The sequence below is a fragment of the Phodopus roborovskii genome, unplaced genomic scaffold (assembly GCF_943737965.1).
Source record: "Phodopus roborovskii unplaced genomic scaffold, PHOROB, whole genome shotgun sequence".
Lineage (NCBI taxonomy): Eukaryota > Metazoa > Chordata > Mammalia > Rodentia > Cricetidae > Phodopus > Phodopus roborovskii.
This window is the reverse complement of record NW_026126598.1, coordinates 5,347,723-5,362,900: the sequence shown is the minus strand read 5'-3', so window position 1 is coordinate 5,362,900 and position 15,178 is coordinate 5,347,723. Positions and strand designations below refer to the sequence as shown.

At 39.9% G+C, this 15,178-nt stretch overlaps 1 protein-coding gene across 3 annotated transcripts in view; it reads right to left on the bottom strand.

Annotated features, from left to right (window-relative positions):
- The window catches only part of Vkorc1l1 (vitamin K epoxide reductase complex subunit 1 like 1), a 39,860-nt gene that overhangs the window by 4,400 nt on the left and 20,282 nt on the right, over positions 1–15,178 (bottom strand). For all 3 annotated transcript variants that reach the window (XR_007835810.1, XM_051204886.1, XM_051204887.1), the window contains exon 2: positions 1,749–1,858. Coding sequence is in view for 2 of the 3 variants with exons in the window: in XM_051204886.1 (XP_051060843.1) it covers positions 1,749–1,858 (110 nt within the window). In the remaining variant the exon portion in view is untranslated. The remainder of the gene's footprint in view (positions 1–1,748; positions 1,859–15,178) is intronic.

The window sequence follows — 15,178 nt, the reverse complement described above, 5'->3', positions numbered from 1 at the left end:
CATTATGAAAGCATGTGGAAACTAAAAAGTCAGAAAACGTGAGTGGAAATACATATGATGAAACTACACACATTGATATTTGAAATGGAAGCCTGTCTTACTTTGATCCCACATAAATATGGATGATATTTTTTCCTAAGCACTTTCTTACTAAGGAAGAAGGAGCTGCTCTTGAGTCGGGGTTTGTACTTTAGAAATCCCACAGAAAAAGAAATTTGAGATGAAACTACTCTACTCCAACCACAGAATCCCTCACAATGCTTTTCTGTTTGTTTGTTTGTTTGTTTGTTTGTTTGTTTGTTTTGAGACAGGGTTTCTCTGTGCTGCTTTGGAGGCTGTCCTGGAACTTGTTCTTGTAAACCACGCTGGTCTCGAACTCACAGAGATCCACCTACCTCTCTGCCTCCCAAGTACTGGGATTAAAGATGTGTGCCGACACCACCGCCTGGCTCCCTCACAGTGCTTTTACAGGAATATACAAGCTTGATTGCACTAAGCCTTAAACCTCAATTTGTCTTTCTGGACAGCATCTTAATCTTCCCACACTCACTTTTTGACATGGATATGCCCTCTTTAGTTCAGCCATTACTTACTGCTGAGCCCCCAGTGGCAGCTTTGCTATTTTAAAGTGCAATACCATTATGTCTACACCTTCCTGTTTCTGCAGGATAAATATGGAAAATTCAGAATTGGGAAAACTTGATAAAACTTTTTAGAAAAAATCATATTCCAATTGTGAATTGTATGTAGCAAGCCAACTTCAGACTTAACCAATCACTGTGCAGAAGAGCCGACAAACAATGGAATAAAATATTAACAGTTGAACTGCAAAGCACAAATGGAAGTACTAGACCCAAGGCATAACCACAAAACCAACATTTCAAAGGGTAAAAAGATTATCACAATAAGTTTAGTGGGCAGCAAAAGGACATTAAAATACAGTAAATTTACAAAGATGGCTACTGATACTTGATAAATCTGACAAACAACAACAACAACAAAAAACAACAACAACAAACTTTTCAAATGAAGATTAGATGGAGACCAGACAATGGGGACAATTTGGCCTTAACTATTAAAATCCATTTTTAAAAAAGCTTAAAAAAGAAAAAAAACTCATTAACCTCATACCTGGAAATTTATTTCTGGTAAATAACTCCAGGGGGCAGTGCTTTAAAGAAAATGGATCCCTGTGGCATTATTTAAGAAAAATGTGAAACTGAAATGTCCACAGACACAGGCAATGATACTGAAAATAAGGGGCCACAAGACTTTTTTAAAAAGCAAAAGCAGAGCTGGGGATATAGCTCAGTTATACAGCTCTGGGTTTGATCCCAGCACCACAGGGGGCAAGCAGAAGACCCACAAGATAGGGAAACAGTAGAAACATAAATGCAATGGAATTATGGCAGGTTACTGCTACTGTTTACTTAAAAATAGCTAGAGTCTACAATACAGTTCTTAAAAACAAGCTTGCAAGGAAGACTGGAGTAATAATTCCCATGAATGGGGCTATGTTTCTGGATAGTATGACACACTGCTAGCTATGACTAAGTGTCCACTGATACCAAGGTCAGCACATCATAAAAAGCAAGGAACCACATTTTCACAATACAGAAATACGCAGCACCCTAGTGGGTCTCTATTATCACATGTACTTTTTACTACGCAGATACACTTTAGGGTGGAGACACAAGCACTGAATGGGTATAACAAGCTTATTTCTGTATCTCTGTATAAATACTTACCAAGTAATAACTGTAGTATATAAAATATAAGTCCAAAGACACTGTTTGGCTGGTTTAATACACCATCTTTTCCAAAAATGGAACCCAAAAGACCAAATCCTCGACCCCATCTGTAAAATAAGGAAAACCAGTAACCCTATATTTGAGATTCCCTAATTTTTAAAATGTAAAATTATTTGAGAATGTTATCTAATTCCAAAATCAACTATGTTGACAAAATACTTAAACATCTTTTGTCCCAAGAGTGATTTATGCACAGGGGAAGGCCAATCATTAAATTCCTATATTGTACCTGATTTTAAATGATGGTTTAATACAAACATCCCTAAAAGCTCTGTATCTCCATCTAAAGACTCTCCAGGGCCACATTGTCTTTTCCTGAGGTAGACAAAGGTTTCTTTACTGACAGTACTCAAGAGAAAGCCTTTCTCAATTCAAGTCACCCTCTCAGACCTTTCCAAGCAGGAAATTCTTTGAGGTGAGGGATGTTCTTGCATTACAAGCTTTAGCAAGGTCCCTGGCCTCCACCCATCCCATTTCCCACTCTCAGCTGTGGCCACCAACCAAAACCTTCAGCAAGTGCTAAGCATCCCTAGATGAAAACTACTGATGCGATCCATTCCATAGCTGTACTCAAAATCGACAGATGGAGAAGTTGCTTACTGGAATCTTACCAACATAGGCTTGAGGAGCAGATACCCTGGGAACAGATCTTTGAATGCATAGCAATACCAGAAACCAGAGGTCTCTTCTAGAATCCTGCTTCCCAAGTAAGAAAGAAAACTGATACTTCACATTCCACTCCTTTATTTAAAGTTTGACTTTAAATTTTTCATATGACTTCATTTTCAGAATCTTTTAAAATAACTTTAGAGTTTGTTCTTTGTCAACTTTATACATATATAAAAATTCATTCTGTCTACCCCCTTTAACATCTTTCCCACCTCTATTACCCACCCTAGAGTCCTCTTACTTTTAAGAAACCTATTACTAAAATCTGATTTAATAATACAAACAGATCAACAAAAAGTGGATAAAATCTTAAGAGATTTCAGCTTTAACTCAGAATGACAGTGCTTTCTAAATACAAAAAGGAAATAACTGTAGAGTTTATAGGGTACATAACCTCAACTTTGCTGTAAAGACAAACATCTGAAAATAAGAATGAATGGGAGAGTCATGCTGGTTTAAAGGAAATCATGCCCAGGCAAGAGAACAAAACCCCTTCACACTGATGTCAAAATAACCACCCCGATCTTAGAACTGAGAGCTACAGAGGATTTTTATTACATAGACTTACACATTTCAAACCACAAAGCAAATTCTATTTCATGCATGTATTCTCTTCATTCATCAAATACTTATTGGCACTGAGGTACAGCACCCAACAGACAGCACTGCCCTTCATGGAACTTCCATTCTAGTTATGGTCCAAAAAAAAAAACCCAAAAAACAAACATACATACATAAATTTTCTTTTTCTTTTTTTTTTTTTTAATTACTAAGTACATTACCTTCAGGACTGGACAAGCCTATAGAAGAACGGGGATGGGGCATTACAGGTCAGCACTTGGTAAAATGAAGTCACCTAGTGAGGACTTGTCAAAATGCAGATTTTGCTTCAGTGGGCTGGCAGTGTGGCTAAGACTTCATTCAACAAAAGGAGCTGAGGCTGGGGTGCATGTCTGTAATTCCAGCACTCTGGAGGCTGAAGCAGAAGGACTATCATGAGGGTGAGGCTAACCTGAGCTACACAGTGAGTCTTAGGACAGCCTGGGTTACAAAATGAGAGAGACCTTATGTCAAAATAACCACAAAAATAATCAACTAGAAACAGATCTCCCATTTGGCCAAGCTGGACCACTCCAAGCTTGCACATCCATGTGTACGGCATGCTGTGGGTAATTGGGTTCAACTCCCAGAACTCACACAAAAGTGGAAGGAGAGAACTGATTCCACAATGTTGTACTTTGGCCATCCACCACCATCCCTGTCCACATCATGTATGCACATCTATATACAGCAACAATTTTAAAAACATTTCAGAAGCTGGGCAGTAGCGAAACCTTTAATTCCAGCACTTGGGGGGGGGGGGCAGGCACGGACGGGACACTAGAGTTCAAGGTCAGCCTGTTCTACAAGAGTGAGTCCCAGGACAGCTAGGGCTGTTACACAGAGAACCTTGTCTCAAAAAAAAAAAAAAAACCAATAATAATTATAATACAAATAAACAAATACATAAATAAAAAGGCATTCTAGCCACAATGTTGGCCAGGTGCTGAGAAATGCTAGACCCAGGCTATTTGAAAGCTTGGCCCAGATGGAACATGATGTATGACACAAAGAAATGACATAACACTGAGGACTTTGACTTGAGTAGCTGGGAAGAGAAGTTGTGTTTTCTGAGCTAGGAAGGATATGATCAGAAACTCAGCTTTGGACACAGGTTCACATTGCCTTTATGCATCTAGGCAGAGGTGACAGATAAGCAACTAGATGTATGAACTTGCAGTGCAAGCTAGAGATAAATTTAGTGGTAGTCAGGATATGAGTGGAATTTTAGAGTCAGGAGACTGATGACATCAACAACCTCTGATAGATTAATGGCATCAGAAATGGCAAGGGTGAACACGTGTCTAAGGACTTCGGCTTCTGTTTACACGAACCACAACTGTTCATGCTTCAGCTGTCAATCCTTTGCCTTCAGATATTCTCAGATGTCATATTTCCGCCAACACACTAAGTTTCCTCAAGTTAACTCCAGATTTGGTGGCTTTCCCTTTAATTGCCCCTGAAAGTTAAATGGAGGCAGTGGATGGCTCATCAAAACCTGTCTGAAGGGATGAGAAGATGGCTGATTTGGTAGTGTTTGCTACATAAGCAAGGAGATCCAAATTCAAGCCCCAGAACTTATGTAAAACACTAGGTATGGTAGCATATGTCATTCCAGCCAAGAGGTGGGCACAGAATACCTGGGACTTGCTGGCAAATCAGGATGCCCCCAACCAGTGACACTGTCTCAAAAAGGAAGGTGGGACTATCCAGGTGGCTCAGTGGTTAAAGCCCCTTGCTACCAAGCCCAACAACCCGAGTTCAATCTTCAGGACCCAAATACATGGTGGATGGAAAGAACTGGTTACTACTGCACGTTGTCTTCTGACCTCCAAATAATTCTGTGGTGTTTATACATAGACACACACACACAAAAAAAACTAAAAAATAATAATGATAAGGAAAGGGAAATTAAGGAAGTCATCCAACATTAACCTCCTGCCTCCACATGACTAGGTACACATACACACAGAATCTGGCTGAGGAACATTCTGTGGAGTCTTCTGAGGTCATTCCAACCACTCATTTCCATAGACTTTAACCCTTTTTTCTTTAAAGTTTTGATATGAGGTCTCTTATTCTGTAGCCTATACTGGCCTAGAACTATGTAGTTCAAACTGACCTTAAACATGTGACAATCATCCTGCCTCAGCCTCCCAAGCATGATTACAACGTGTGAGTCACCATTCCTGGCTGAGTTTTACTCTTGAAGCTGTCTTTGGACAACACTGTCTTGTTAGTTTTTTCGAGACAGTGTTTCTCTGTGTAGCCCTGGCTGTCCTGGAACTTTCTGTAGATCAGGTTGTTGCCCTCAAACTCAAGAGGTTTACCTTCCTCTGCAGAAATTAAAGGCACACACCACCACTACTGGCTGCACTGTCTTTTACATACAGCTGCTTCCTTGGAATCTAATGTTGGTATTATGTCTTAATAACTACTAAAGGGAACATTCTTATGAATACTTCATTTGCTAAAGGGATGTTGCCAAAACACCTACAACTATATATTCTTATGTTACACTTTAAAGGAGATTAATAATTAATGGAGAGGGAAGGCTTTGCACTTTCGTTTTTTAAAAAGACAGGGTCTTGCTATGTCTCCCAGCCTAGCATCAACTCACTCAGGATAGCTTTAACTAGTGGTAATCTCCTGCCTTAGCCATTCAAATACTAGGACTACCACCGGCATGGTACCTCACCTAGCCTTAACATTTCCTTTTCAAGTAGCCAGCCAGCTAGGCATGGTGAAACAAGCCTATAAACCCAACACACCAGAAACGAGGCAGAGAACAAGGTCTAAGATGAGTACAAAGTATATACGGTTTGATTTTATGTTTTTACTATCTTCATAAAAGGCAAATTTATAGTGTTAGAGGGAGAGAAACCAATAATATGTTTCCTCTAGAAGGCTTAGAGGCAGATTCCTGGGATTATAGATGTAAACCACCATGTCCCACCATTTTATCTTTTGAGGCACGGTCTCTCACTGAGTCTAGAATTTGTTGAGCCTCAGGGATCTAACATTTTGTGTGGGACCTGAGGATGGGAAATCAGTTCCTCACATTTGCACAGCAAGCCCCTTTGTTCACTGAGTTATCTCCCCAACCCTACTGAAATTCTTGATGTAAAAGATACAGGAGATAAAACAAATCGGGGGTATAAAACCTCACTATGTACTTTTTGTTCGGTTTTTGAGACAGGGGCTCACTATGTAGTCCTTGCTGGCCACAAACATTTACATAGACTAAAATGGCTTCAAACTCAGAACTCAACCTACCTGCCTTCAGAGTGCTGGGATACAAGTGATGCATCACCTCATCCAGCCGATTTATGTTTTTTAGCATGTATATAGATCTTTCTTTTCTTTTCTTTTCTTTTTAAAGGTAGGGTCTTGCTTGACTGGCTTGGTACGTGTTGGCTTCAAACTAATGGCAATCCTTCTTGCCTCAACTTCTTGAGTGGTGGGATTACAGGCACATGCTGTTAATGCCCAGCTTAATCTTTAATTTAAGATTTATTAATTTTGTATACAGTGTTCTGCACTAGATCTCATTACAGATGGTTGTAAGCTACCATGGGGTTACTGCCTCTGCCTCCCAAAGCTTGGGATTAAAGGCCTGGCTATTAGTATTTAGGTTTGTGTACTAAATGCATGCAGTGCCTGTGGAAGCCAGAAGAGGGCATTATATTCCCTAGAACTAGGAATCAAACTCACGTCCTCTGGGAGATAATTCAGTGCTCTTAACCACTTAGCCATCTCCAATCCCCACCCCCATCTCGCTTTTTTTTTTTTTTTTTTTTTTTTTTTTTAATGTAAGAGCTAAGTACAGAACTCAGGGTGTTCTATTTCTCTATTTCTGAGCTCCACTCCTAGCATTCTCTATGTAATACTCTTTAAAAAGAATTATGTTTTGAGATTGGGGCAGGGGGAGTATCCAAGATAATGTTTCTCTTTGTAGCCCTGGCTGTCTTGGACTCACTCTGTAGATGAGGCTGGCCTCAAATTCAGAGACCCAACTACCTCTGCCTCCCTAGCGATGGGATAAAAGGCCACCATCAGTATCTGGTAAGATTGTAATACTCTTGTCAGTAGCAGGCAATTTTAAAGAGTGAAAACAAAGGGCTTTAAAGAATGGAAACAAAGGGCCTTCAAGATGGCTTAGCAAGTATTATGGCTTGATGGGAGATGTCATTCTGTATGTTTCTCATACTGGTTAATAATAAAGCACTGTTGGCCAATAGGAAAGGAAGATAGGAGGGACTAGGAGACAAGGAGGAAATAGGAAGTAGTAAGGAGGAGTCAAGATGGAGAGTCTGGAGAAAGCAGTATGCTGCCGGCTCCCCGGTAAGAGAAATACATAGATCATCAGAAATGGGTTAATAATTAAGGCAGAGCTAGCCGATAAGAAACAAGTAACCGGGCCAACAGCATTGTATTAAATACAGAGTCTCAGTGTATTATTTGGGGCTGGCGGCTTGGCGGCAGGACAAGACCGGGAGGCGGCAGACAGAAAAACCCGTACTCGTTACAAATGGCGCCCAACGTGGTTAATAAGAACTTCCACTTAAAATTTAACAAAAGCTTAAAAACGCGGTGTTAGAAACAAAAGAACACAGACAAGCAAGGTTTCTTGGTAGCAGCATTTTCTCGGTTGGAATCTGCTTTGCAAGAGACAAGCAGATATTTGCGCGGCTCCTTTAAGCGAGGATTCCTGACTCAGTAATAGCCGGAAAAAAGCACAGGGCTTTTAAGAAACTCTGCTAACAATTTATTGGTGTGTATGAGAGATGGCAATGGCAGTGACCACATCTCCAAGCCGGCAGCATGCAGATCAAGGCAGTGAGCGCAGCTTTCAGTGCTGGCGATAAAAGTAACCGCCACCATCTTTGGTAAACCGCGGCAGAAACAAAGACTTTCATTTTAACAATGTTGTTGTTTAACAGATAAAGATTCATGGCCAAAAAAAGATAAATATTTACAGTAGAGACAGATTCACATTAAGAAAAGGTGTTAAAAGTTTACAGTGTGTTAAAAAAAAAAATACATAGGCTTGGGAGAGAAAAATAAAATGGTTTTAAATAGACAAAGAGGAACTGGGTGTTGTAGCACACGCCTTTAATCCCAGCACTATGGAGACAGAGGCAAGCAGATCTCTGTGATTTGCAAAGTAAACCTGGTATGCAGAGTAAATTCCAGGACAGATAAGAGTTACACAGTGAAACCCTATGTCAAAAGATAAAAAAATAAAAGTAAAATAAACAGAGTAATAAAGGCATGTAAAGATGAAAAGCTCAGAGAGAATCTGGTTACTGTATGCTATTGTGTTGTCTCTACATTGTTTGACTGCTGAGAAAATAACAACTGATAAAGGAAATGCTGCTGGATTAATTCAATTTATATATTTTAAAAATGCTTTGACTCCAAAATTTAAGTTCAAGGACAAGTTACTGGGGAAAAGGATTTCTATTTTTGTTTCTACAGAAAATGAAAAGCTGTGGATTCCTTCCAGACTAATGTGGTTTGATCAAGCCGGGCCCCCTGAAAGAGTTCCTGGTGATCCAACATTCAAAACAGCTTGGACAAAGCAGCCTTGCAGACTACAGCCAAGATTCCCATGACAGCGCCCCCTATCAGCAGGAAGTAGTTTGGAAAAAACGACGCCCAAATTCCCAAATATTGTTTATAAATGTTTGTTTTCATTTAAATGGACTTGGTTATAAATGGTTAATGATCACAGCCAGTTCTTTTTAAAGGTAAAAAGGGAATTATGGTATAGATATGAATACTTTGTTTTGGAATGGATTTTCATTTATTGATACAATTTAAGGTCAATTTTGTGATGTATATATTTCTCCTTTTGTTTAGGTATTGTGTTTATAGAGTTCATTCAGAAACATATTGTATAATGTAGTACAGATTATAGATAATTACCTATGATAGTCAAAGCTTAGAGTTAAGTTAGTTAGGTTTTCAAGATACACAGAGATGTATTTGAGATAAATAGGCATTCTTCAAACCTTTCAAAGACCTACAGAATATGGCATTTAAAATGGTTTAGGGTTTTCGTGACAGTGAGACATAATTGCTCTTGGCAATACTACCTGCACCAGAAAGGAAGATGGACATCGAAGAAATGCATTATGAAGTTTGCTTCCAATATGGCAAGACTAGCCATTTGGACAAGATACTGCTCTTGTCTGGACTGTTTGACTTTATGCTATATAAACTGGACATGCAGGACCCACAGAAAAGTGACTGCTGATTCAAGATGGACATTGCTACAGAGTTCCTGCTTCATGGAAGAGTCTGCGAGACAGTATGCAGGACACAGAGAAAAGTGACTGATAAACTGCCAATACAAGAAGACAGTTTAAAGTTTCCTGTGTTGCTGAAGAGTCTGCTAGACACACTATGGCCTATGGGCTGAAGATGGAAGATTACAAAAGAACCTTGGGTGACCAGGCAGTGAGTTGTCTCTGTCATTTCTAGAGCTTATATATTATCCTTCTGTGGTCTTTGAAGGAGTTGAAGACAGATAGTTATGGTTATAGTTTTCCTTAGTTAGGCTTACAGATAGGTTACATATAGGACTTTGGACTCACAAATATAGGATAGATGATAGAATAGTTTCCTTTAATCTTGCTAAATGTTAATGGACTAAATATTGTTAACTGTGATTCTTATTGGATAACCGTTGTGTTATATATTTTGCTGTGTTAAGGTTAAACCCCTTCTTTTTATTTAGACAGGTAAGATTGTAATACTCTTGTCAGTAGCAGGCAATTTTAAAGAGTGAAAACAAAGGGCTTTAAAGAATGGAAACAAAGGGCCTTCAAGATGGCTTAGCAAGTATTATGGCTTGATGGGAGATGTCATTCTGTATGTTTCTCATACTGGTTAATAATAAAGCACTGTTGGCCAATAGGAAAGGAAGATAGGAGGGACTAGGAGACAAGGAGGAAATAGGAAGTAGTAAGGAGGAGTCAAGATGGAGAGTCTGGAGAAAGCAGTATGCTGCCGGCTCCCCGGTAAGAGAAATACATAGATCATCAGAAATGGGTTAATAATTAAGGCAGAGCTAGCCGATAAGAAACAAGTAACCGGGCCAACAGCATTGTATTAAATACAGAGTCTCAGTGTATTATTTGGGGCTGGCGGCTTGGCGGCAGGACAAGACCGGGAGGCGGCAGACAGAAAAACCCGTACTCGTTACAATGGCTGGTTTTAATGTCAACTTGCCAGAAATCATAATGACCTAAGTAGGATGCCTCTCCTGGGAACTGTCCGGATAACAGTGCAGATCAAAAGGGTGTGGCTAAAGGCAACTAACTGCTCACCTAGCCTTCTCTTGCCAAGGAGTTGATCTGCCCTGTTGCTGTGCTGATTCCTTGCTGATACCAGAACCGGTGTTTCCGGGCTTCCCTTGTGGACAAAGGGCCAGTGGCTCTCCAGGAACCTTTCAGAGTTCCCACACCAAACTGTAATTCCTCAGGCACCCAGCCTTGTGGACTAGGCAACCATCGGTTGTCAGCCTGAACGAGTGAGGCAGCTACTATGGGATGGCTCTGGGTGCTGAGTCACTCTCTCAGCCTCAAAACTGAACAAGCCTGGTATGGTGGTCCATGCCCTTAAGGCCAGCTCAAACACAGAAGAGACAGAGGCAGATGGATCTCTGTGAGCTGGAGGTCAGCCTGGAACAATGAGTTCTAGGACAGGCAGGGCTGTGTAGAGACCTGGTCTCAACAAAACAAAATAAAAAACCTGAGCAACTAACAGGTTCTCAGCCTCTGGGGTGTGATTCAACAATTGCTGTTTTACTGCAAGTTGACTTAAATTCTTTCATACATATATGCATATGTAATATATACTCATCCCATTTATTCCAACAGTCCTCTAGGGAATCCTAAATAATACAGTAAAGGCAACTGCCACACATCCAGATGACTTGAGTTTGATTCCCAGGACACACATGGTGGAAGAGAATTGACTCCACAAAGTTGTCTTCTGATCTCCACATGAATATATGGCACATGGCACCCCTACCCCCATAGAAAATAAAAATGTAAGAAAAAGACATTTCTAAATAGTGGAAACAAAAGTTAGGAACTTGGGGGGCAGATAAGCTTTGAAAAATGTGTTTCACTAATTATGCTATAAACTTAACAAAAAATTCAAACTTGACTTTCTAACCAAATGAGACCTAAAGAAAACGTGACAGAACTAAATCTAATTCTTTCATGTAAAGTTATTTTCATTACTCATAACACAAAATCTATGAATTGACTACTGTTCAAAGACAAGGATACACCAGAAGCTATATATTATTTCATTTTGTATAAAATTCAGAATGAATACTCTGAATAGGATCAACTGTTCAAGGTCTTTTCTTTTAAGTCTATAAACAAAACGTGGTAACAGTGGTTTTGTACTTTTGGGGATTATAAAATATGTAAAAAAAAAAAACTCTTATCGATGAAATAGTATTTGTTAGTTCAAAGTACTGCTCTTCTGTAGTTTTTTCTATTACAACTGCAAAACAATATGTATATGACTCTATGTCCAGTTTTTATAATTCTTTATCCTATTCTATTTATTAAGTATTGAAATGATTGTCAGTTGACACTTGAGCATATATTTTGCATGCCTGATTTTACTGTTTTAGTGATACATTTTACAAATTATCAGTCCTTATGAGGGTATGTGTGTTCACGTTGAGGGGTACACATACACATGCTTGTGTGAGTGTAGGTCAGAGGTAGGTCAACCTCAGGTTTTGCTCTTCAGAAGGTGTCTGCCTTGCTTTTGCAGTCTCTCACTGGAACCTGACACTAAGTATGTTGCCTTCCTGGCATTGAGATGAGAGAAACTCACCACCACAGCAGCCTTTTTATGTGGGTACTGGGGATTGAACTCAAGTATTCACGCTTGCCTGCAAACACTACACCACCTGAGCCCCCAATCCCAATCACACCAGCCTCTGGACTGGAAAGTAACATTTTTAATTCATTTTGTGTTTTTGAGTGTTTTGCCTGCATGGATGTCTGTGCACCACATGTGTGCCTGGTGCCTGAGAGGATCAGAAGAGGGCACTGGATCTTCTAGAACTACAATTAGATGGCTATGAACCCCAGTGAGTGCTGAGACCTTGATTTGGGTCCTCTGCTCTTAACTGCTGAGCCATCTCTCCTACCCCTGAACTGAAATTTTTACAAACTCTTTACCATAGTCTGGGAAACAGCGGGCTAGCCTTAGGAAGTTACATTCATCTTTAGCTTGGTCAGCAGATTAAATATGGATGAAATTCTAAATAAATCTCTGATGTAAATTTAAAATTTTAATATTTAAAAACTAGAAATCTAAAGTATACAGGAGCATATTTTTAACCATATCAATATTTACATGTAGAATACTTTGGCTTTCACAAACCAAAAAATTAACAGATCTCACACATGGCTTCCCTGTTTCCACAGTTAATAAAAGCCAGAACCAGGACATGGTGTTTCCCGTTAACCTAGCATTGTGTCCATAGAGATTGTTAAATGAAAAGAGACTGGTAGGAAATTCTCTGAAAACACTGAAACCTTTATGTGTATGTGCTAGTAGCATGTGGAGGCCCAGGTTGATGTGGGTTGGCTTTCTCAATGGCTTCTCTACCTTTAGTTTCTTGAGACAGGGTCTTTTACTCACTGAACCCGGAGCTCAGGCATGCCTTACCCAGACATTTCTGTAGCAACCACTTTACAAACTGAGCCACCCTCCCAACCTTCCCCTAAACAAAAGCTAACTATGTTAGACTAACAAATAACAAACTGTCTTTGGAGATACCAGAATGTTCTCTTAAGCTTAGACTCCTCAAAGTTTAAGTACATTTTAATTCAAACAACAATTAAACAGCCAGCTCAAAGATCTGAGGATGGTTAGCCCAGCTAGCAGCAGTATGAGAGCTTCTAGCTTGGTGGAGGTGGCGCAAGCCTTTTTATTTTTTGTTTTGTTTTGTTTTTTAATTTGACTTTATTTTATGTGCATTTGTATGAGGGTGTCAGATCCCCTGGAATTGGAGTTATAGATCATTGTGAGGTGCCATGTAGGTGCTAAGAATTGAACCCATGTCCTCTGGAAGAGTAGCCAGTGCTCTCAACTGCTTAGCCATCTCTCCAGTTCTGGTGGTGCACACCTTAACCTCAACACTTGGGAGGCAGAGGCAAGCAAATCTCCCAGTTTGAGGCTAAGTCTGGTCTACAGAATGAGTTCCAGAACAGCCAGGTCTACATGGAAAAACCCTGTCTTGAAGAAAAGAGGGAGGAAAGAAGGGAGAGAGGGAGGGAGGGAAAAAGAACATGAGGTCTTTTTTTCTGAGGGTGAGATAAACAATAACAGTGTTTGTTCGGTGGTATTTGCAAGTAACTAAATGTCAGAAGGTCTACTGAGGGTTGGGGGAGAGAAGGCAGGTTCTTTTAAGCAAACTACCAGGGAAAGGATATCAGAAGTATTGCCACTATGAGTAAGTTTTCAGGTATGAGGAAGGAAATCAAAAGCTAGTTTGAAAGATGAATGTTAAATGTAGGGAGTTATGAGACCCCTGGAAGTCATTCCTAGACTCAGGCTTAGGGTGGAGCACTTCCCTGTTACTTCCACTCTCCTTCAAAGCATCCACTCACTGTGAGTAAACACAACTGTGTTTTTACTCACACAGGAGGTATCAAGGGCTGTGAATAGGAATGAGAATGTACTTGGTATCAAGTCTTCTACTTTAGATTAAGCACTTCTTTGTTCTCTTACTCTTGGGATTAAGAAATCAAGGCAGAGTCTTGCTAGCACATATGTAGGTCCAAACTCAAAATGTAGTGCAAGTTGCCCTTAAGCTTTCACAGCAGTCTTCCTGCTTCAGCCTCTCTATGGTTGGGATTACAAGTGTGTGCCACCCAATCCAGTTCTAATTTATTTTTACTAATGAATGAAAAGCCCCTATTATTCCAAAACAAAATCCTAAATTTCCATTCTGCATAAAATTCCTTTCAGCTCCTCAGCAGAAAGTTGCAGGCTATGTGATGGGAGATGTCATTCTGTAAATATGTTTCTTTTATTGGTTAATGAATAAAGCACTGTTGGCCAATAGGGAAGCAAGATAGGTGGGACTAGGAGACAAGGGGGATTCAAGGAAGTAGTAGGGAGGAGTCAAGATGTAGAGACTAGAGAGAACAGAGGTCCAGGTCCTCACTCTGGTAAGATGAGACCACGTGGAAATATTTAGATAAATAGAAATGGGTTGATATTTAAAACAGAGCTAGCCAATAAGAAACTAGTAACTGGCCTACAGCTTTATATCAAACACAGCATCTCTGTGTGTTATTTGGGGCTGGCACGGTTGTGGGAACGGCAAGGGAAATCCCCACTCATAACAGGGTGGCTTTTGTTTTTTAAAACTGTTCCCTGGTCCAGTGACTGATGACTTACTAATATTGCCACTGTTTTACATTTCATTTCTGCTCCAAGTTCGAAGTTATAGGTGCCTTGTCTGAGTGCACTTTTCTTTTCCATTTCTAAATGTTTTATTTGGATAGAAAGTATATTTTTATCTCCATTATGTTACCATTTCTTTTGCCTTCCTTTACCCTCCCAAACAAAAAAACATTCATTATTTGTTTCAATGTCTTTCTTAATCCCAATGTGTCCTATCTGATACTGAGTTCCCTCCTGATTTTAAGGCACATTTTCCTGATTCTTTCCATGCTTGGTAAGTTTTGAATGCTAAAACACAGTTTTCTCTTTTGAGTGCTAGCTTTTTGTTTTGACATGGTATTAAATTTCTTGGGATCAACCTCCAAAATTGCTTCTGCACTGAGAGGGTGGGTGCAATAAAGCCTTTAATTAGAGGAAATTTAGCCTCATCCCCAGGGCCATATCCTTTGATGGCCTGCAAATACTTTAGTTAGTAGGAACAGGCTATGTCCAGCACAGTGTGAGGTCTTGGATTACTCTGCCTGGGGCTTTCCAAGGGCTGAGTAGCTCTCTCTCACTGCTCACCAGACTAACAGAGAGGCCTGTCTAGTTCTCTTTATCCACCCCACCCCTTGTAATCTACCTACAAAATTTCTTCC